Source organism: Rhamphochromis longiceps, linkage group LG12 (assembly GCF_057381845.1).
Source record: "Rhamphochromis longiceps isolate RC_006_pf linkage group LG12, R_longiceps_female_GT1.1, whole genome shotgun sequence".
Classification (NCBI taxonomy): domain Eukaryota; kingdom Metazoa; phylum Chordata; class Actinopteri; order Cichliformes; family Cichlidae; genus Rhamphochromis; species Rhamphochromis longiceps.
The window spans coordinates 24,248,799-24,271,856 of NC_140568.1; the positions used below are offsets into that span (position 1 = coordinate 24,248,799).

Genomic DNA, 23,058 nt, shown 5'->3' on the forward strand with positions numbered 1-23,058 from the left:
TATATATATATATATATATATATATATATATATATACACGTGTGTGTGTGTGTGTGTGTGTGTGTGTGTATATATATATATATATATATATATATATATATATATATATATATATATATACACACGTGTGTGTGTGTGTGTATAAGAGCGTGTGGGCCATGACGTCATCTGAGGGACAGTGCTTCGCAGGTAGCTACGTGTCTGATGAAGAACCTTCTCACTCCTACCTGGAAATAAATAAATAATATTCTGGGAGTTTCTTTTTTTTTTTTTTTATCTCACTTCGTTTTCATTTCCAGTCATTAGCAATTAATCATATCTAGTTGCATAAACATTTTGGCATGCACACGATATTGTGCAATCCTTGTCTTTTGGCCAGCATCATTTTTTTCCCTCCTCAAGTGATGTCTAATAATGCTCACTGTGTGACTGTAGCTGAGCCATTTGTGGAAACACCAATTGCATCAGATCTTCTGTTCTGTGCCTCTCTCTACCAGCGTCCTACCAGTCATCCGCCCTTAACACACGGACGATGAGATGTGTTTTTGTTGGCTATTAAGAATTTTGTTCTTAAATCTTATGGCAGTACTGTAGGAAATGAATCAAAGATCAAGGTTGTCGTTATGTATACTCAAATGGCTTAACCTATTGTCCTGATTAGGCACTGTGCCCAAGCATTCGACTCTGTCAACAGCTTTAAGATAACATTCTGCAGCGCTGATAAACCCACATGGAAGAATAAGCCAGCATTATATGGCAGGCTTGAATGTCCTGATCCCTGTAACAAGCTGTAGTGGAAGATATACAGAGGTAAATAGTGCTTAGAATTGCTCAGATGCTTTATGGTTTGCTTTTATATGTAACATAAACGTGTGCTTTGGTGCGGAAAATATAAAGTATGTTGCATTTTTAAACAAGATTAGTACTGCTGGACTACTTTCCTCCCACCCTAATTATCTTTGGGTCAATAGAAACTCTTAATATGATTGTGACACGTCAAATGACATGCACCATAAGTATTAAGTTGAAAGGTTTTAGAATTCAAAGATGGCAAAGAGTTAAGCATATGATTCATGAGAGCTGGGGTTGGGTCACTAGCCACAAAAAAGTTTGAGAGCCCCTGCTTTACATCATGTTTTAAACCACAGTTGCATTCCCACAGGAATGGCCTGGACTATTTTCTCCCAGACAAACCTAATCCATCTCTACATCAGTAAAGTTGTAGTAATATCTAGGTCACCAAGTCCTTTGTTTTAAAGTTACAGTACTTGCTTTGTCTCAGGTGCCTAGAAAAATCACAATCACATTGTGAGTTTTTTGCCAGAAAAACAAACCATGTACAAAAAAGACAATGTGTCATGTTTCAATTTATTTGAAATATCAGTCTCAAATGAGCCGGCTAAAGATAAACAGTATGCAGTTGTATGCAATGATAAGGTAATAGATTTATGCTAATAACAACTGTATTTTGTATGTGGTGTTTGGATTCTTTATGCAATTAAAAGTCAAAGCCATCAGATGGCACTTTGAAGATCAGTGGAAAATGACAATTAAATCGCCAGCTTACCTGTTTGTTCAATCAGAATAGTCTTAAAAAGAAAATTGTGAGAATGGGTGACGAAGCATGAGAGATGAGAGAGACGTGAATGACAGACATGCTTTGAGAGACTAGATGTAAAAGTGTCCTGTATATGGAGTGGATACTGAAAGGTACAGGGGTGTGAACTAGAAATTGGAAGAAAACGAGCAAGAAGGACAGCAAGATAGATGAGAGAGGAAAGAAGTGGTGGGAAGTATAGATGGAGAAGAGTAGAAGGAAGACTGGCAGGGATGAATAGGAGAACTCAGAGACACAAGGGTTGGCCTGTCTGTGTTTAAAAATCTTTACTGCAGCAGAGAGAGAGAGAGAGAGGAGCGAGGCTTTTTCAACTAAGCTGGCGTGCGGCTGGCTCCCAAACAGCCTTTAAATCATTAAGCTAGATGCATACATAGCATCGCCTGCCGTGGGTCGTGCATTAATACCAGTACCATCTGCAAAGGGTAAGACAGTACGTGCAGGCATGCATGTGTGTATGCATGACTCTGCGAGTTTGTGAGTGAGTCTGAGGTCTACTGTCAGCCATCCTGGGAGCCTAGCAGAGACTACAGACGAGGTTATGTAAACAGTCTATGGCAGCTGTGCCTGTGGCTGTCAGTGTCTCAAACACCCACAAAACACACAATTGTAACTCACACACACAGATGCACAAGTGCACAAACCTAAAACGCATACACAAGAATGAATGAGTAAGCATTTTTTTTCTTGCAAGAGAGCAAACTTTTGACAAAAACAACTGTTATTAAAAGGAAGCTTACATGGTTGCACATGTTTAAATAGATTCTGCAGACAATTACACACGAGCACTTTGTGTATGCAGCCAAGCCTGTGATAGTTTAAGCCCCATAGCTCTGTGTGAGTGGCCAAGTGTTGACCCATGCATTAAATGGGTGGTTTTTGGGGTCACTCTTTTTTCACTTCTTTTTTTTTTTTTGCATGAGTGGTTGAAGAGAGCACAGTGGCAGCCGGCTTCAACGCTGGCATCGGGATGAATTCTAGCCCCAAGGAAGAAGAGGCAGATGGGGGGGTGGGGTGTTAAGGTTTTGGGATAACTGGTTGCTGCCAGTGGATCACTATAGGTGTTACATAACAGAGAAACTGGGGAGGGGGGGTGGGGTGTATATTTGATTAATACTGCTCCTTGACTTACATCCAAAAAGGTCATAGAATGATAGATCACTGCTGAAAAAAAAGGGTGGAGGAAAGTGTGCCGTTGGGAGAAAAAGTGGGAGGAGACAAGGGAGATGGAGAAAGGTTACTAGAAGACAATGAGTGAACTGAAGGATGGAAGAAATGTGAACTGGAGCATTATATTTAGGGAATAAATGCAGAGTGGAAATAAAGTGAGGGACTTTGTCAGCTGGTCCAAAAGTATGCTAGAAAGGGTACGGCTGGAATAAAACAAATAACCCACACAGACAGAAGGATAAATAGAAGGATTTGGAAAAAAGCCAGTGAGTTTGTGTACAGATAAACTAAACAGGAAGATGACAAGATGTGTTTATCTTCTTTCATTTCTCCTTTAAGGGCTGTGTGGCCTTAAAGAAAAGCTATACAAAGACGCACATTATGCATGAGTTTCCTTGTCTCTTTGGGCATGCATGCAGGCTTGCACACATGCACGCGTGCACGCGCTGACTAAATCCATGACATTCCAGAATTAACTAGAAGGGTCATGTTTGTGTGTTGAGTGGGCATTTGAGTCCCTGTCACAGTGTTTCTATCAGTCTGCTGATGCCTACGCAATATCGATATGTCCTTAAAAGTGTCAGAAAAACATGCACACGTAGCGAAAAAATAAAACAGTGACTCATTGTCTCATTGTTTTACATTGCAAACTGTCTTTGTCCTTTTAGACACCTTTGCTAGCTAACATGGAAAAATCGCACTGGCCAGCAGATGAAGTCTAGACATCTGTGTACAGTTCACTATAGTTCACTGGCTAAAAATGAAACCTGAGCTCTACAGCTACACTTTCCGCTCCTCTGAGCTGCACAAGTCTCCTGCTTCCATAGTCTCTGGCTTCTGTTCATCCTCCAGTCATGCAATTAAAAATAATTGTTGGAGTCTAGGAACACTTAGGAGGTTTAAATATAAACCTGTGAGCAGGTGTGTATCTGCCAAGCGCAGTGATGTATGAGTAGACAGTTGTGTTACACTTGTTAACCAACACATGACCGAACTTGCTTGGGGCCTCGGTGAAGATCCTCAGATGGAGGATGATATCTGGGAGTCAGGTACTGTTGATCCCCCTGAGAAACTGTCCACGCCACCACCAACGCTGCCTTCTGGTTATATCAGTGCGTGCATGCACATGCACGCACTCTCTCATGCACACACACACACTGACTTAAATAGTCCTGCAGGCCAGTAGTAAAGGATTTAACGCCGTACTCTGATATCTCCCTTGTATTTAACTTTCTTTCCTTTTTTACGGAATCACACATATTCACACATATCAAAGCATCAGCAGGAAAATTTGTGATTTGTTCTTCTGAAAAGCCTTGGTTATTGCCGGTCCCATCCTTTTGATCCCTGTAGCATTAATTTCTGGTTCTAATGCTGGGCTGACAGTGCCTCTCGTTCTCTCTAATACTAATAATCCCCTCCCTGGCTTTTTCTATCTTGCCATTCTTTTCTGGCTATCCACTGTTTCATTGGAAACAGAGAGGATTTAACAGTACTGTACATCACGTCTGGATCCCCCGTTTGTCACCGCCATTTTTGGTACACTCAATTCAAATGTCCTTTGGCACATATCGCTGACAACCACTTGTAATAAGTCAGGATTCACAGTTGGCCCTTTATCCTTGTTTAGTTTTCTAAAAACAGCACTAAGAAGCCTACTGCCATCACCATTAGCCAAAAAGCTGTTAGGTAACTGCCAGGTTGCACTATCTTTTTATTGCTTTCTCTATCTCTCTCCTCTACCTGTTGTACGTGCGTCTGAAGGTGTGACAGCTAAGGTGGCAAGGGAAAAGGATATTTTTAACTCTGAAAGTCATAAATCCACATGGAGGGTTCAGGAAGCTGCTTCTTTGACAGCTCAGGTAAACAAAAGAATCTCTGTTCTGTACTTCCTGGCTGACGTAAACGGGACCCCCCTCTGACAGGAAATTGGAAAACGTCAAGCCTTTTTTGTTGTTGTTGACAAAGAAAATCGATGTCTTAGGTCTCGAGGGAAATAAAGCAACGGTGATATAGATGAAGTGAAGGTGTATGGCTACACTGAGAGCAGTTCATGGCTGAATAGCAGGGCGCACACATGGCTCATGTGTCTGATGAATAGATGCCATTTTTAGCTGCTGGTGTCTGTCACTGCTGGACCGAAGTGTTGCACTGGCATCCACGTCATTGGAACAACAAACCAGAGCCTTTATAAATGTTTCAGATGCTCTATTTACGGGGGCCTTGGTTTGGGTTTTGAATAAGTCGCAACCCCGAATGGACTGATTAGCTGGCTACAGACTGAACTGCGTCTGTGGTGTGGTGTGGCAGTGGTGTCGGTTTTGTAATAGCACAGATTTCTCCAGGAAAGTTTTAAAATGGGTATTAACATGTGTGTTGACATGTCAGAAATGTTTGTAAGCAGTTTATGGAAAGGGGATTTTGGTAAGCTTTTCAGAGTGATGTTTGGTTTTAAAAGAGGAAGTCAGGTGACCTGTGCAGTACTTCCGTTTTGCACCAAGGTTAAGTACAGAGGTGACAGGTGGTCATACATGGCTGCCACGCCAAGAGAAGACGAATGATGATGCATGAAAGACCAAAAATGCTCATTAGAAAGGTCTGGGGGTTTATACTTCCCTTTTTTTTGCACAGCCAACTTAGATTTCATCATCTCGTATTATGTTTTCTCTAAAATGAAAATGCTCTGAGTGATTCAAAAGAGGAGCAGAAAGGGGGAGAAAAGAATAGTAAACTCCAGGGAAGTCTCGTTCTTCTTCCTCTGTCCATCCACCTCCTCCCCCTTCTCTATGTTTCTCTCTCTGTGCTGTTACAGAAATAGCTCTGTGGTCCTTCTTTTGCTCAGCCTGTGAACCATGTGTTCTGTTGAGGGGTTTGTCAGAAGCCTGAATACACTGGGCAGCACAGCTATGGGGGCTTAGATCCTTAACAAAGCTCCCCTAGGCTGGGCTGGGCGACAGCTAGCGGCTACTGTGCCTGATGTTGTTGTCAGTGTCAAAATGCAGTGTCATTCTTCCTGTGGTTCTTTATCAAATGCTGTTTTATTTTTGTTTTTCATGACTGTTGAATTAACCACTTCTCATTTTGATTCTTTCTTCTCTCGTGTTTTCCAGGGCCCTCTCCATGGATATAGACACAGACTATGAGCGGCCCAATGTGGAAACCATTAAATGTGTGGTGGTAGGGGATAATGCAGTAGGCAAGACCAGGCTAATCTGTGCCCGGGCCTGCAATGCCACCCTCACACAGTATCAGCTGCTTGCCACCCACGTGCCAACCGTCTGGGCCATCGACCAGTACCGTGTATGCCAGGAGGTGGGTACATGCACACAGAGTCAAACACAGTTCAGAAAGAGCTGCATAGACAGATTTGGGTACAGTTCTGGGCATTGTACAGAGACCGAAACACAGGCTATAGTAGTTACACATATGTATAAAAAGTAAGTAAAGATTATCAACACTGAAAATGTTGTGCAGGCCACTTAGAAATATTTGTCTGTGTTGCAGGTGTTAGAGAGATCTCGTGATGTAGTGGATGAAGTCAGTGTGTCCCTGAGGTTATGGGACACATTCGGGGATCATCACAAAGACAGACGTTTTGCCTATGGCAGGTGAGCAGATACACTCAGTGAAAAAAAACACACACACGCACACATATACACACAAACACCGTTTGAAGCTATCCGCTTGCCCCAACTTCGTTACTGACCCGGTAACACCATTTGTTGGCTGACCACAAGGTTAACTATCTTAAAGCGTGTTGTTCTAGTTTCCCATTTTAATTGGCGCTGCCAAGGAATTGCTTTGTGTTGGCTGTGTAGTTTGTAAGGCATTAACACAATTTACGTGGGCTAACATATCACCAAATTCATTGTTGGCTTCTTCAGCAGAATGCAACCAATCTATTACACCCACAGAAACATGTCAGTGTAACTTTCCCTCACCCAAAAGTTGCTTTTTGTGTAATCCAGCTGCCATGCTTTTTTTAGTTGAACTCTGCTCTCAAGCTGTTACATCCCTCCTCCCTCAGATGTGATTGGATCATCGCTACATCCTCTTATTTCCCGTGCCTCTATCAAAGCTGCTTCATTGGCATGAAATGCAAAAGTACTTATTGCCAAAGCAAAATTCAGCAGATAGAAATTCGATTCACACCGAGCAAAAGTTGGCCAGCGACATCAAACTGAACAATAAAAAAAAGAAAGGATACATTTTAACCATGCTTAAAAAGGCTGCTGTACTCTATATTGCACTCTGCTGTATGTTTTACCAACAATGGGTGGATCCTTAAAGATCCTTAAGAAAAGCAAACAAACCCAGATCCCTCCCTCAGTCATACGTAAGGTAAGTTAAACAGAAGTGCCGAGTCATTGCGGTCATTAGCCTTCGTTTTGTTAAAATAAAGTTTCCTTAAGATATTCTTTGGCGAGTTGTCTTATTTTAGAATGTCTCAGGCCAGATTCAGATGGTTTACGCTTTAAAACCTGAACCATTAAATAAGAAAAAGACAGAAAATGTGAATTTGTTTTAGATCTGTTTTGCAATTTAGTGTAATTTAATTAAAAAAAAAAACACTGGGATCACACTGATTAGGCTGGTGTATGCACTTTGTGTATCAGGTCACCTTGTCCCTGTGTCAGGTGTGTTTGAGTGAGAGGTGTTTATTGAGGTGTGTTTATTGTCAAGTAGCATGTAGTTCATTTGTTCATTTTGTTCTTGTTTTGCTGCTATGATACAAATTAGGCCAAAGTGTCTGTACATGTGCACATTGATATGCCTCTATTTGTATATGTTTTGGTGTGTGCGTGCGTGTGTGCATGTGTCTGTCTGCATGCCCTGTATGCTTTGTCAGCCTGCAGTCAGCTGATAAAAACACAACGCCAGCTCAGCTGTTTTTCCGTGCCCGGTGTCACTGGCTCCCCTCCCACTCATCCTCGTTCTCTCCCATTCCATTCATCTGAGCCGCGCTTTATTCTCCATCCTGTCCTCAGGCTCCTCTGATTCACCTCACCTCCCCCTCCTCTCTCATTACCTTAACCGAATTTACATCATAAGGCTCTGTTGTGCCCTTGACACTTTGCTACCTCCTAACCCAGCCTTTTGTTGATATCAAAACTCAAAACATCACATTGTCAAATGATACCCAGATTGTCACATGGCTTGTTAGAAGAGGAACACTCAGTTTGGGAAAATAAACACAGAGTGAAAATAGGTCAAGTTAAAAAGTTTTTCATTCAGCAGAGATTCAGAAATTTAAAAAAACAAAAAGTTAGAGATTGAAGCACTTCCAGCATGATTTGCCAGTGTGATACAAATCCACTTTGTTTGTACATTTAGAGGCAGACTGGGGCAGGTCTTCACAAAATGCAGATAGGAGAAAAATATAATCCATATAAAGGATGACCTGTTGGTCCATATATCACGTGTCCAAAAAGAAAACAAATTTTTATGCATTTATATTTGAATGCGTCATAAGCCATTATGTACTGACAATTTTTATATTCTAGATTAGTTACATAATCTACATTATGTTTGTAGTGTTAATAGGATCGCCTGTCAGTCCAGCAACAGCATTAATGAAGACACTACAACTTGTTATGAACAAATTAAAAAGACTTTACAGTTTGCATTTATATGGTGCCACTTGCTTTAGTAAAGTTGACCACGCAGCAAGACCTAGATCTTAAATGGAAAAACATACAAACAAACCACGAGATCCGATGCATGTACACATAACATGACCTCAAATAGCCTAAGCCGTGGCATTGATCCTTGTGCAAAGTGCAAATGGGAGTTCCTGTGTGTGTGTATGAGAGAGAGAGAGAGCATGAGCAGTGATGTAATACTTCAGTATTGTATATTACATCCTTGCCAGTGGAAGCTTTGCAGAGATTATGTAGTGAAAGTAAAGAGGACTATGGAACCCGTGTCTGCACTGCCGAAAATGTCACAGTTGATTTAGTGCAGTTCGGTTTCATTTCCTTTAAAGAAGAGGGGACGTCAGGTTAGCTGCCTTTGTGTGTTACTTGTAAATTAAGCTGTTTGTCCCTCTTCTTCAAGGATGCTTCCTGTTAAAAGATTTTCACGTTTTAGTCAAGTAGTCAGAGTATATTTGGATTTCTTACAGTGCTGCCTTTGTGTGCTCATTAAAGTGGGTCATATTTTCTAGAGCAAAGGTATTTTGCCAAAGGAAATAGACAAGTTTAAGTGGCATTTAATGATCCTCTCAGATTCATTAATGGGCTTTTCTCCCACTGTCTGATGAACAATGTGTGCCTGACAAAAACTGGAACATATGTATATTTAATTATCTTCAAGTTATCAGCGATGCTTAATCTAGTGCACAAATTACATAAGTCTTTAGTAGTCTTTGGCTGCTGGGATCAGAAGTCCTGTGTTGTTGCGCTGTTGTGAGGAGCAGATCATTTAGCAATTGAGCATTTTTGCCTCGTCAGCATTGCACAGGCACTAAATGATCCATCCCGCTGGCACGAAGCTCAGTCAAACATTACCTAGTAAGAGAAATGCCTGCACCAACATGTCACAGAAATTTCAACTCTGGAGAACAGCTGTAAGTGCTGCCGTCTGCCTGCTCAAACACATCAGAAAAGGAGAAAATGAAATTCCGTGTGTGTGTGTGTGTGTGTGTGTGTGTGCGTGTGTGTGTATTTTGATCTATTCTTAGCTTTCTCTTTGTGGTCCATGTAGCCTTGAAGGGCTTATGGAGATTTACGTAAGAGAGAGCGGGAGAGAGGGAGAGAGAGAGAGGGGCAGGCCAGACAAATCAGCAGCCCAGAGGCCCAGAATCACAGACACACAGACCCACTCGCGCACACACGTCTTCTGACCCCAGCTTTCTCACTGGCACCGTCCATGCTCCTGCAGTGCCTTGCAGCAGCTCAAAAAAGCTTCATCCACACATGTATGTTTTAAGCATAAACTTGACAAGACGTCCGTTGAATCAGCACCGATCCTTTTCATTTCCTTTTTTTTATCTCTGTCTCCTTGATGCCATCAAAGACCACATGTCTTCTGATGACTGGCATCTTCTGCTCATGACATAACAAATCAGCCCTCCTCTCTTTTTGCCTTTTGAGAGATCACTGATATTCTTTTCACCCCTGCTCTCGCCACCCTTTTAGGTCTGATGTAGTGGTGCTTTGCTTCTCTCTGGCTAATCCCAATTCCCTGCGTCACGTCCGCACCATGTGGTTCCCGGAGATCAAGCACTTCTGTCCCCGGACGCCCATCATCCTGGTTGGTTGCCAGCTGGATCTGCGCTACGCCGACCTGGATGCTGTTAACCGGGCGCGCCGACCGCTAGCCAAGTGAGTTGCATTTTACATTAGGCATTAACAGACGGGTTTAGAGGGAACCTTGACCCTGTGGCTTCAGTGAGATGTGCATGTGATGTGCATGCCTGGTTAATCAGCAGCAGGAACTAAATCACCATAAATGAGGCAATTTTAATGCGTTTTTGCTTTGTGTTGTGAAGAAAAGTTAAAACAGTTAAAACGGTCAATTTTCTGCTCTTTTGAAAAAGATTGGCTTGCACTGATGTCATCAGTGACATCATGTTAGCTGTTCTTAAAACTAGCACTGAGATGAATACCGCTTTCTTATAGCATTGTTTTGTGCACCTAATTATATTGCTTGCGGTTCTTTATCTGACTGCTGTCATCATTATGATTGTTATGTCTTTCTCACTCACAGACCCATCAAACCTACAGATATCCTTCCTCCAGAGAGAGGCCACGAGGTGGCAAAAGAACTTGGTATTCCCTACTATGAGACCAGCATCGTTGCCCAGTTCGGTGTCAAAGATGTTTTTGACAATGCAATCCGTGCTGCCCTTATCTCCCGTCGACATCTGCAGTTCTGGAAGTCGCACCTGAAGAAGGTCCAGAGGCCCCTCCTCCAGGCGCCATTCCTGCCTCCTCGGCCACCACGCCCCATAGTGGGCATCCCAGACCCGCCTCTAACAGACGGCGAGGGCCCCGACTCCCTTTTCTGTCAGCCACTGTGTGCTGATGTTCTTTTCCTTCTGCAAGGTGGCGCTACTCGAGTTTTTGCACACAAAGTCTATCTGGCTACGTCCTGCTCCAAGTTCTATGACCTCTTCACCCTTGATCTCGGTGGATCGTGTACCGGGCCATGGGGGGAGGAACAGGAGAGCAAGGAAAAATCGGAGAGCGGGGAGGAAGACGAGCAGAGCCGGAGAGGAGCCAAGGAGCAAGCTGGACGTACTAAGAGCCTAGATATTGATAAAGATGGGGTTGACGGAGGAGTGAGAGGCCTGAATCAACCCCAGCTGCGCCAGCAGGGCTCTTTGAGGACTTCCCAGAGTGATAATGCACTTCCTTCTCGAGCCCAGTACTCCATGGGAGCACTAGGGACTGGGCGAGCACTTTCAGGATGGGGAAGGGGGTTCTTGAGTGTTTGTTTGGAGCACATAGATGATCCCGTGACTGGACACCCACGACTCATGACTGTGGTAGCCATGGATGCACTTATACAGGAGGAGCCATTCAAGGTGATAAAGTTAAAACACTGTTACTGAGAAAATAATTTTATTGATCGGAATATGTGAGATATTCTGCACCATTATTTTAGTGCAGATTAGCCTTTGATAATCAAAAGAAGCAAAGAAACAAACAAAGATTTCATCTTTCCAAAGCTCTGTATATTTGACCTCTCTGATTGGTTTTTGTTCTAGGCTGTGCTTCAGTACCTATACACCGGCAGTTTGGATGAGGGTCGAGGAGATCTGATGCAGGTCGCCACCATCGCGGAGCTACTTGAGGTGTTTGACCTGCGAATGATGGTGGCCAATGTTTTGAACAGAGAAAGCTTCATGAACCAGGAGATCACCAAGGCCTTCCACGTCCGCAGAGCCAACCGCATCAAGGAGTGTCTCAATAAGGGGACATTTGCTGGTAAACCACAATGCCATCCGCTCACTGGCTTGATGCTTTCAATAACACTGGTCTTTTTGTACTGTATATGCTTTCCATATATGCATCAGTATGTGTTTTTGTGTCTGTCTGTGTTTGGGTATACGTGTGTCTGTGTGGGGAAGAGAAGTGAATGAGGGTTACGAGAGGTTGTTGAGGAGACCATGTGACGAAGACAGGAAACAGCACTCTCTTTCATTCTCTGAAAATGTACACCCTGTGTTACATTTGGTCATTCTCTTTCCATGTAGTACTTGCTATGCAAAATGCATTCATATGTTTTTCAAAATCACAGTCAAAACATTTTGATGACTGACCGTTGCTTCACATTGTTTTGTGTTGGGTGTTATGTGTTGGGTGTTATGTGTATCCTGTATTTGTGTTGTGTTGTCGTCCCTCCCTCCTGAGCTGTTGTGTATGCATGTTGCCACAGTGTTTCCAGCTAATGGTGAACATCTGACATTTCTGACAAAAAAAAAAACCCTTGCTCAATTTCATTACTTTCTATACTGTTTGTGTCGTGTTCGTTATTAACATTAGTGGATCTAAGTTTTCAATAATCTAAAAATTGCAGAAATGTTCCCATGACTTATTAAATGTTCAATTAAAAACAGGTGTAGTTTAACATGTGGCACGTTAAGAACCGCAGTGGAGAAGCTAGTGTATTTTCATGTCACTTAAACATTTCCTCTATCAAAGCTCTTGTTTGCACAGGATTTTTCTCTGTGATCCTTGCATCTACTCTCCTTCCCTTACTCTATGTCAAAAGCTGTTCTGTCCCCCCGTCAATTTATCTCTCTGTCTGTCTACCTGTGTCTTTGTGTGTGTCTGTCTGGCCTCCTGTCTGTCTCCGTGTGTCTTTGTGTGTGTCTGGGCGTCTGCCTTGTCCGTCTTTCCCCCTCTGTAGCTTGGGCTTCTGTGGCATACCACGAGATGAACGCTCTTTTCCGCCCCGGTTTTAGATGTGGTGTTCCGACTGGATGATGGTTGTCTCCCAGGCCACAAGCCCCTGCTTATCTCCAGCTGCGACTGGATGGCGGCCATGTTCCGTGGCTCTTTCATGGAAAGTTACATTGAGGAGGTGAGCTCAGACAAAGTGGGAAAAAGTCGAGGATGGAGTTACCTTTAAGTTTTGAGAAGGGATCGAGTGTCCGTGTCCTAAATCCTGCTAAATTCCCAGTAGTAACTCACAACTAGCAAGAAACGTTTTTAAGGCCACTTTGAAATGTTCCAAAACCTTTTAGATGAAATTGATTAGAAATGTTGTAAATGCCAGTTTATGGCTAATAGCCTAACTAATATTAAATAATTTATGTTTATAATAACAGGGTATTTATGTGTGTACCAAAGCCCATTTGTAGCAGATATGATCCAACAACCTTTAAATGGATAAGCTCTCTAGAAAAGAGATGCAAAGAACACTTGAGCTATATTAGATATTTCTTTTTCTTTTATTTTTTAGAAACTTTTGAAAACCAGCTTTATTATGCTATCTTAGCCATGCTATCAGATTGCCCTACAAACCTTTTACTTACTTGTAGATGTGGTTGAAACTCTTTACGGCTCATGAGAATTGACCTACATAATAATTCACACGTCCGCACCTCCGTATACACAAATTTCCTGCACATGAGTACTGCTTGGCTTATCCCAACTCATATACAAGCATTATTATTTGCCATAAAATGTAATGATTTGCACTGAATATATTAGAGCTGGCTATTTATGTCTATAGCCTGTATACATAAAAACAAATATGCAGTCATACAAAGACACAGACGTGAACTTTTTGAGTCTGACTTCCTGTTTTTTGTGGTTTGACGCGAACCACAGCGTATCGTGTTGTGTCAATAGGTTGAAGGCTCACATTTTGCACTAACTCTTCTCATCTTCTATCAACTCAGTGACAGCCTTTAACTTCCTCTCTGGTTATGTGAGCCCCAGGGAAATTCTCATAAAATTTTTCTGGGTAGTAAAATTTAGTCAGACTTCTTATGCTGCAATCACCCGAGGTTTAGCTTCAGGAGGTTACTGGGTGCAGGATGTGTCTGACATAACCAGAGAGGAAGTTAAAGGCTGTCACTGAGTTGATACTCCTCGGACAGTGTTGCTGAACCAGATCCCACTGGGTATGGTTACTCTCGAGGTCAGCAGGTTTAGGTTACCCAATCCCCTGGAAGTTCTGGAAGTTTTCTGGAACTGAAGCAATTGGTAAAGATAAAGCTGTGGTCAAGAAAAGCATTGCTTTTTTTGTTGTTTGCACATGCAGATGGATGGGATTTCTTTCTGGAACACACCACATGAGTCTGTGTGCAAAAACAACCATTGCAGCTATTGTTTTCACTAGTGAAAACAGGACATCGGGATCAGTGAGGGGACGCAGTGTTTGCTGCTGGTGGTGGGCTGCTGGTGTCTATGGTTACACTAAACAGTTCATGTTAATGGCATGAGGCTGGCAGCACGTAGAGGACAGGTGGTCTGGACACAAAGATTCAAAGCCTGACCGGACAATGATGCTGTCAGCAATTTTGTTTATGAACAGCTGTTTTGTTTTGTTTTATTTTATTTTATTTTATTTGCTTGCTGATTTGCTTTATCTTAAATACATGTTGTTGTTTTTTTACTCCTAATTTGTAAGCTGTTGTTTATCTCACCAGGATGGTGCACTTCTTGCTTTGCTTGCTGACTTTTAAAGTTGCTTCTTTCAAATTTGCTACAAGACCATAAGTTACCATGCTCTAATGTGTCTTACTTCCTGTGAGCTGCGCATATGAAGTGAATGCTAAACCACACTATTAAAAACCCCAAACACTGGTCTTTAAATAGAAGCAGAACTTTAAGAGCATGACACAATACAACTGCTCAACCCTAAAACAGCAGATGATCTAGCTTTAGTCACATCGTCCTGAACATTGAGCACATTTGACATACGTATTAACATGATGTGATATTTTTATAAAAATGAATTTAAAAATCTGAATATGACAAGAAAGAATCTGATTAATCTGGTGATAATACATTATCGTTATCCAAAAACAACTTATATTTCAAACTTAGGTAATGCACAATGCACATTTATTAGCATCTACTAGATACATTTTATACAGGCAATACATTGCTAATAAACAGCCTTATCATGTTACCATCACATTAGTTTGAAGTAAGTATTTTATATATTTGTGAAATATATATAAATTAATAATCCCTAACTCTAAGTGGGAGAGCATCATGTGATTAGAGATGTGTTTCTCTATTTTTATGCCCATGGCACACTTCCCTCTCTGTATTTTTGTGCTCACACATTTCGGTGTTCATGCTGCACTGCGATTGCACAGCTATTCTTGACTTGTGCAGAGCAGCATTAAGTTGAGTCTCACAAAAAAATGTGCTTAAAATCCCCATCACTTTTTGTGGCATTGGTTTTAGTATAACATTGGTACAATGATTTCATACATTAAGGATTTTCTTTTCTTTGTGAATTCAAAGGTGATCTGGGTGTAATTTTCTCTATTGTGTACTGTTCAAAAGGCACAAGTCAAAAGACATCTCTTGTGGTTTGCTGTGTCTGTGGATAGACCGCTGATTGTGTCATGGTACACCCATGGATTACTTACTAGGTGTGTGTCTGTGGTTTTGTGTTCACCCTGGGAGTGTGTATCCTGGTGGAGTATTACATGTTGAGAAAAGACTAGTCTATCAAGTGTGAGAGCCTCTGCAGCTCTGTCATACTCCTTTTTTTTTAACTGTGAGAAAAAAATTTCTCCCTTTTAACCCTTTTCTGTCACATTTATGGTGATGCTGCACGCTGTTTTTTCCTGACTACCTTTTTGTATATAACAGGAAGAGTAGGGTTGAAATTATGCCTGAATGTGTCATTTGCACTTTTATTTTTAGTCATTGCAGCTTTGCAAGTAATTGCAAATTTCACTAAACTTACAAATGAACAGTTATGATGGCAAGAGTAGAGCCGACAGATCGTACTCATACATTTTCGGAACCTGTGACTTTGTCCATCTATTAATTCTTCCTGATCCAGCTGGGAGGCCACCCATAGCTCTACGTTGTGTCTTTTTTTATCATAACGACAGGTCACACTAAGCTGACATTCTCCTAATTGGCTATAGGAGTGAAGGGTGGTGAGTGCCTCAGTGGGTACACTGAGGCAGAGTGCTCCTGAAGAGGTCAGGTTATCACTCTCATAATCCTTCCTCCTGTCCTTCCCAGGCTTAGACGGTCATCTAGTTTGTGGATCTGGTTATAGCCTTGCAGTAATTAAGATGTTTTGCTTTTATGTGTTTGTTTACCACCGAAAAGTGGTGGAGGAGGAGCATGGTCAGGTCTAAGTGATGTTATGGCAGCGTCAGTGTCAATATGGCTGAACATTTTACTTAAGAATTAGCTTAAGAAAAAGACTCCATATCCCAACTATAAACATTAGCCTAAAGTATCTTGTTTTTTAGGCTGCTTTTTAAGTGTGAGAATCTGGAGTGCTATTTTTTCTCATTATTAGCTTAACTTGTTGATAACAGTTAGTAGATAAAATGTCATAGATTATTTTATCATTAGAACAGAGTGTGGCTAAATGAGATGAACTACATAGTATATCTCTTTGACGAACGCTGCCACAGTCTGTCTCATCTGTGTCAGTGTCTTAGTCTGCACATTGAGGCTAGGTTTGTGTTTTCCCTGTGCACCACATTGCACGGTTGTATGTATGTGGGGTTTATCTGGATTTAGCCCTATTGCTTACATTACGAGCCAGATAGAGACCTCATCTGAGCCAAGATCAAAGGGAATGTGAACAGTATGTCCTCTGCCCTTTACCTCCAGATACCTACAGCGCTGCTTTCATTGGTATTACTGAAACCTGACCCTTTACTAAACATTACAATCCACATGTCAGAATTTGCCAACATGTTTTTTTTGTCGTAACACAAAAATTGTAAGTTCAGAAGACACATACAAATATGCAGTGTTTTTTGACATAAGGACCACTCATGTGAGGATATATCAGCGGTCCCCAACCTTTTTTGCGCCACAGACCGGTTTATGCCCGACAATATTTTCACGGACCGGCCTTTAAGGTGTCGCGGATAAATACAACAAAATAAAACTAGTACCGGTACCGAAAAAAAGAAGATTTATTCATAACACACGTGAAAAGACCCAGGAAAACCGAGTTAACGATAAAAACGATAACAAAATAACGCTGAAAACCGATAAAAACCCTAAAAACTATACATTTCACACCTGAGCCTCAGCTCTCGCGGCCCGGTACCAAACGACTCACGGACCGGTACTGGGGTTGGGGACCGCTGGGATATATCTAATGAAAATGAATGTCTGCAATGCATTTTTTATATCTCATGCCTTGTTTTTGATCTGTTTACCCTTTATATGATAAATTTCCAGGTCTCCATCCCTAACACCAGTACAGCCTGTATGCGAGGGGTGCTGGAGTTCCTGTACTGTGGCCTCCTGACGCCTTGTCCTGGTCTGGAGCCCATGGAACTAATCGTTCTGGCCAACCGTCTCTGTTTGCCACGTCTCGTCGCCCTCACCGGTAGGGATCCTTTCTGTCATATTGAGAGCACAGGAAGGAACGTCCTCTCATTTAAATATCATGTTCTCACTTCATGTGACAGAACATGCGTTTGATAGTGTTTTATCACTTGCACTTTGCTCCTTTTATCAGTGACTCTGTAACATTTTTACGTATAGCCTTCTGTTTGCATCTAGTGCAGATTTAAAGACTAAGAATTTAGGACTGGGAGAAAAGATATCCATGTGCAAGTGCTGCATGCAAATGGGAAATACTGACATGATTGTTTCCATTTTTATGCATTTTCAGAGCAGCACGCTGTGGATGAGCTTCTCCGACTGGCAGTGAAAGGAATTGACATTGATGGGCAGGTGTTGGCTTACCTTGAACTTGCACAGGTCTGTCCTTTAAATAACAAATTATTTATAATTCATTAATGACGCTGAATTACTTTCATTTTTGCTAAAGGGGGAATCCATATTTTTATAGTGATGCTATTTTTTTCAGCTCTGTAACTCCTCATTTCTTCTCTGCTTCTCTTTTTGCAGTTCCACAACGCAAAGCAGCTATCAGCTTGGTGTCTCCATCACATCTGTACTAATTATAACAGCATCTGCCGCAAGTTTCCCAAAGATATGAAGGCCATATCTCCAGGTAAAGAATAAACTGCCTCCCTCAAATCCCTTTTAGACATGTAGCTTTTCTCTCAGTGAAAAAAGTAGGGACCTTATTTTGCTTTGCAGTGCTACAAGAATGTACATTTTCTGGGTTAAACACACTGCTAATGGACTGCAACACAGTGTGACTTGATCATCACAAACATTTGGTTGGAGTGGGAGGGCTGAAATATTTTTTTGTCTGGATAAGCACTGAGGCTGCATACCTACTGTTTTTTTTTTGACGAAGAAAACGTTTTCAGTCAGTTATATCACAATTAAAATAATTTCTTTTTAAAAGGATTTGAATTCCAAACCAAAGTTTTGTGTTATTTCCGTACTGAATAAATGAAACCAATTAAATGAAACAATGTCCATTTATTCAGAAAAGGTGATCTCGACCACTCTTTAATTCCATCAGCGCAGATCTTGAAATGACACAGAGAGTTTTCATGTTGCTTTTTTTCTGCAGTGACTTTTTCTTTTCATGCCTTTTTTTTTTTTGCTCTGCTCTCTGCAGAAAACCAGAGGCACTTTGAGAAGCAGCGCTGGCCACCCGTGTGGTTCCTGAAGGAAGAGGATCGCTACCTGCGCTCCCAGAAGGAACGTGAACGTGAAGAAGAGATCTTGCGCAAGCAACACACCAAAAGGGGCTGGTGTTTCTGGAGGCATCCATCCTCCTCTCCACATGTCTCTTAAAGCGCCCCAACCTGGAAAGTTGCACCTCCCCATCCACCTCCACACATATAGAGGAGAATTACCCCGAACCCCTCTATTAGTGGATAAATGACCCTCAGAGCTAATATGCCTGGATGTCAGCATGTTTGGGGGAATGTATGTGCCTCTTTATAAGTGTGGGTGACCACACAAATGCATTTTGCTATCCTGTGTGACACGTGTGGATTCAACTCATGGGTATGTGCATGGAGGTGTGATTGTATGTGTGCGGTATATTGTGATCGAGTGATGCTTCCAAGTTGAGTGCTTCCCAAACGCCCTGTTTGATAATGGCCTGAGGTTGCAGTGCAGCCCCTTTTGTCCCTCCAGAAGAGCTCGGTCCCTCCACCAGCACTCACAGTGTCTAAGCCGCGTGAGTGATTGGACTGGGAGCAAGGGCTCTCTATTTCTCTCAGTCTCCATCCTTCACATTGACCTTAATGACTATTACACATTGACCACTGCGGCTTCTCTTGGGGGAGCTTACCTCTGCCTTCACTTCTATACAGACTGTTAGCATGCACACACAGACCTATGCCCATTTTCCACCCCCTTAAAAAAACCAGCACTGTATTCCCAGGAATTGACACTGACAATGTAATTATTATTCCAACATTGTTTTTTTTTTTTGTTTTTTTTTATGTTTGGCGCCTTCTAGGAAACTTTTATCAGGTGAAATGGCGCATACTACTTCCAGGAAGCTGATGATTGCCGTCACAACCACACGAGATGTGATTGTAAATCTAGAGCCGAGGTTTGCTGGCAAGGGGGAACTCTAAAACAATTAGTACGTTAAAATGCTCCTGTCAAGAGGATTGATCATAGCCTTCGGTGATCCCGAAGTGGTGGTTCTTGGTGTTTATCACCCACCCGTGCACTTCCCAATCCTTTGCTGCGCACACAAAGCCACAAAAAAACAACAAAAACTAAACAAAAAGCTCGAAACCCTCGAATGACCACAGCAATAGGGGGCAAAGAGGGCCAGCCTTACTTGATACCTCCGCCATGGAGGAATGATGGATTCAGTATTAAACAACTGCGCTTGTAACGTCCACGACCACTATGTTACACTGAAGCACCTCAGCCAGCCTGCCTTTATACCCCTACACCACTAGGGGCAGCACTGCTCAGGGCCCTGACACTATCTTTCACACTAATGGATTTTAGGCCTGTGTCTTCTGCACTATACTTTCATTTGATGAGATTGCCAGTATAACTTCAATCCTTGCAGTGTTAAAAAAAACAAAACTTCAGCACCTGCAGTGTTATTAGTGCATTTATAACAAAACAACAACTATATATCACCAGATTTATTAATACCAAAGCTGTGATTCTTCTTCTTCTATTTATTTCTGCCTCCTTCCTGCCTTTCTTTCTTTTTTCTTTTTCTTTTTCAGGAAGAAGGGATGTAAGAGAGAAGTGAAAGTGATTGTAGGAGAAGAAGAAGGCAGAAAAATATTTGAATCCTTTGGATGGGTGGTGTTTCTAATCTGTGGTGTCAGGAGAAAAACCGTCACTTCTGAACATTGCCTTCGTTTCTGTTGCTCAGTTTGAAAATGGTGCTGAAGACACAGTAAGACGGTGTTCGGAAGAACACACTCAAGAACCTGTGTATTTTTTTTGTGTTTACCTGCAAAGAGAATGGAGAAATTTAAGGAGGGGTTTTAAATTTTGACATAGGAGCATTTTAACCCTTATTGTTTCTTCTTCCTTTACTAACAGTCTGTAAGAGGTCATAATAGGTCATTGATATTTAGATTGTGTGGTTTGTCTGATTTAACCCACAGCAGTTACAAACCTTTTTTTTTGCTGCTTTCTGATTCAAAAACAACGTGATCTACGTTGCTTCGTTAATCAAGATTGAATTCGGAGGCGTGATCGTTGTTTCAAGAAACTTGTCAGTATATTGCTGCGTATGAGAGCAAATCTGATTTTCCTGTTGAGGGTGCTAATTTTGTCAGGCTTTCGTACTGATTGTGGAGGGAAAAAAAGAAAAAAGATGTGTTGATGAATTTCTATTAGCACGTTGTTCTATTTGTGGGTTTGCGCCCCTCAGCTTTACCCAGGCACTAGATAGATAGATTGTGTGAGACATCTGGTCTGTTCTACCGTGCAAAGTCATTGTCAGCTCCTGAAGTAGAAGTTGAGTAGGACCTCATGAGACTCAAGTGCAAACTGAGCTGTTTCATCTCCAGAAAGAGTGAAAGTGAGCATATTTCAGTCAGGATTACACATATCCTGAATAAATGCATAGATAGTTAAAAATATCCCAATGCATGGCTTTGAGAACTTAGAAAAGAGACCTGAAGAAGAGGAAAGACTGTTTTTGATTAACTTACTTTTAAGTTTCTCATAGAATCTTTTTGTCTTAATGGTGTTAATGGTTAGTATGTCCCCATTAAGCCTATCTTGGTCCAGGTGCCTTATAGATGGACAAAACTGGAAACTAAAGTGGGATTTTAGCAGCTTCTTAGTTTAAAGCTGCAGACTGGTTCTGCAGTCAGCGACATGAAGGACACTGTAGACAATGGCCATGATCATAACTGTAAAATTTTCTGTGGTGATCCTTCATGCATCTTCAGCTATTATTCTTATTGAAGGATTTTTAAGACGATTGCCTGTGCAAAATCCTTTGGCCTTCTGTTTACTTCATGCAGACAAATGGCCTTTTAAACGTTTTTTTAGTATAGTAGAATATGCTGGCCTTAGAGTAAGGTGTTTTCTCTGAATCGGGACTCACGTCATGGTTACGTTTTTTTCCACTGACCAGATGACTGAGTGGTAGCAACAACACCAATTGCATTATAACTTCCAAACCACTGTTTTTGAGAAAGCAAAGCTTTTTATTAATTAGCGCTGGCTGGCCTGTGCGCTGGGAGGGTGCAACCACTTTTGGAGTGAAGTTAATTTCTGGCCTACCCTTGTCATTACAATGACATTTGAGTTGGAATGCACTTTTTCGTGTGTCTATACTATACCTCTTTTTTTCTGCACTTAGCATGGATTGATCCTTGTGTAAGATTGTTTGTAAACCTGAAGATTGTAGCATGACTTTTCCACTCAAGTCTTTCAAATCCTCCACATCTCAGTGACGAGATGGACGACACAACTTCTTCAGCTTCTTTAAGGTCTTGTACGCATTGAACTCCACAGTAGCTCTTTTCCTCGCTATGTGGCTTTATGCACATGCCCTTTTGGCTAAATTAGCTCTGCACAGCTGAAGGTAGCATCCAGCTCTAAATGATACACTACACAGGTTAGCGTGATAAAATAATGCAGAGGATCTGTTCCTGTGGTGCAGTGTTACAGCTCTCCATGTGTGCTGTTACTGTAGTTACTAAACTTAATGAAGCTTGTTTCTGTCATTTTTTTTTCTTTAATCTTGAAAAAAAGAAAGAGAGCAGTTGAAATCAAGGATTTATAATCCAGTGTAAGAATATGATGCTAAACGGCTGAAAGCCAAGAGTAATGTTTGGATTTAGTTTGCATGTAATGACAGAGGAATTGTATAAGGCATGATGCATGTTTCAGCAGTTAGATATATGTTACATATACAGCAGTTTCTTAATTTTTGTTGTTGTCACTCTGTTTGGGGATCACAACGCTGAAGGTTGACAGGGTTGTGGGAAATGTATAAAATAGAAATCATAAAAAACACTAATATTGATAACAGTAATTATATTTGAAAGCTAATTTGGGGTGACAGGGCATCGAGAAAGGGAGCATCAGGCCAGAGGCAGTTGAGAGAGGGAGTGATGGAGAGCCAAAACTGTAAGCTTTGTTCATTTTATTTAGCTCAACATTTGCCCAACACTGACTCCTACAGGCAAAAGTTATGTGTTGTCACACTGGCGGTAGAGTTCCTTTGTATTGTCGTGATCTCTCTATCTATCTTGATCACAGTGTATTTACTGTCACATTTTCCTCTGCTATTTGAGATGGAGCAGTTCTTCCCTCCTTGGAGACCTGAGCTCCCTATTTTATTGTAACACCTGGTGATGGAGAGAACACTTTTTGGGGGGGATTGGGGTTTTGTTGTTGTTGTTGTTGTTGTTGTTGTTGTTGTTGTTGTTTTTGGTGTCTGGTGTCTCTCTCCTCCTGTGCCTTTAGTGAATTTTCACTCTTTTAGCTCTGTTCAGGCTGACGGCACAGCACTTACAGCCTCCCGGGCACAAAGTAAAGTCAGTTAAGCCAAGAAGTAACACACATGTGAACGCAGAAATAAATGTAGGTTGATATGCAGCATCTTAGAGCTTATGTGGAGTGACCTATGTTTCTTTAATGTTATTATTCAGGCAAAAAGTAGTTACAGTCTATTGGAGTCAATTCTTCCAGTGATTACATACAGAGCTTTTCAAGTTCTCTAAGTGACGTCATCAAAAGCTACACAGCGGATGACATAAATAA

The 23,058-nt window shown here is 41.6% G+C and overlaps 1 protein-coding gene across 7 annotated transcripts in view; it reads left to right on the plus strand.

Moving 5' to 3' along the window:
- rhobtb4 (Rho related BTB domain containing 4) overlaps window positions 1–22,943 on the plus strand; it is a 38,341-nt gene extending 15,398 nt beyond the window's left edge. For 6 of the 7 annotated variants that reach the window (XM_085425284.1, XM_085425282.1, XM_085425285.1 and 3 more), the window contains 10 exons: window positions 5,896–6,097; window positions 6,290–6,393; window positions 9,925–10,110; window positions 10,496–11,315; window positions 11,499–11,718; window positions 12,699–12,817; window positions 17,149–17,299; window positions 17,588–17,676; window positions 17,827–17,932; window positions 18,455–22,943. In XM_085425284.1, coding sequence (XP_085281410.1) covers window positions 5,906–6,097; window positions 6,290–6,393; window positions 9,925–10,110; window positions 10,496–11,315; window positions 11,499–11,718; window positions 12,699–12,817; window positions 17,149–17,299; window positions 17,588–17,676; window positions 17,827–17,932; window positions 18,455–18,633 — 2,166 coding nt within the window. In that variant the 5' untranslated portion in view covers window positions 5,896–5,905 and the 3' untranslated portion in view covers window positions 18,634–22,943. Of the gene's footprint in view, window positions 1–5,661; window positions 5,770–5,895; window positions 6,098–6,289; window positions 6,394–9,924; window positions 10,111–10,495; window positions 11,316–11,498; window positions 11,719–12,698; window positions 12,818–17,148; window positions 17,300–17,587; window positions 17,677–17,826; window positions 17,933–18,454 lie in introns of those variants that run through there. The other variant, XM_085425280.1, reaches the window with a different exon arrangement.
- Window positions 22,944–23,058: the final 115 nt, after the last annotated feature.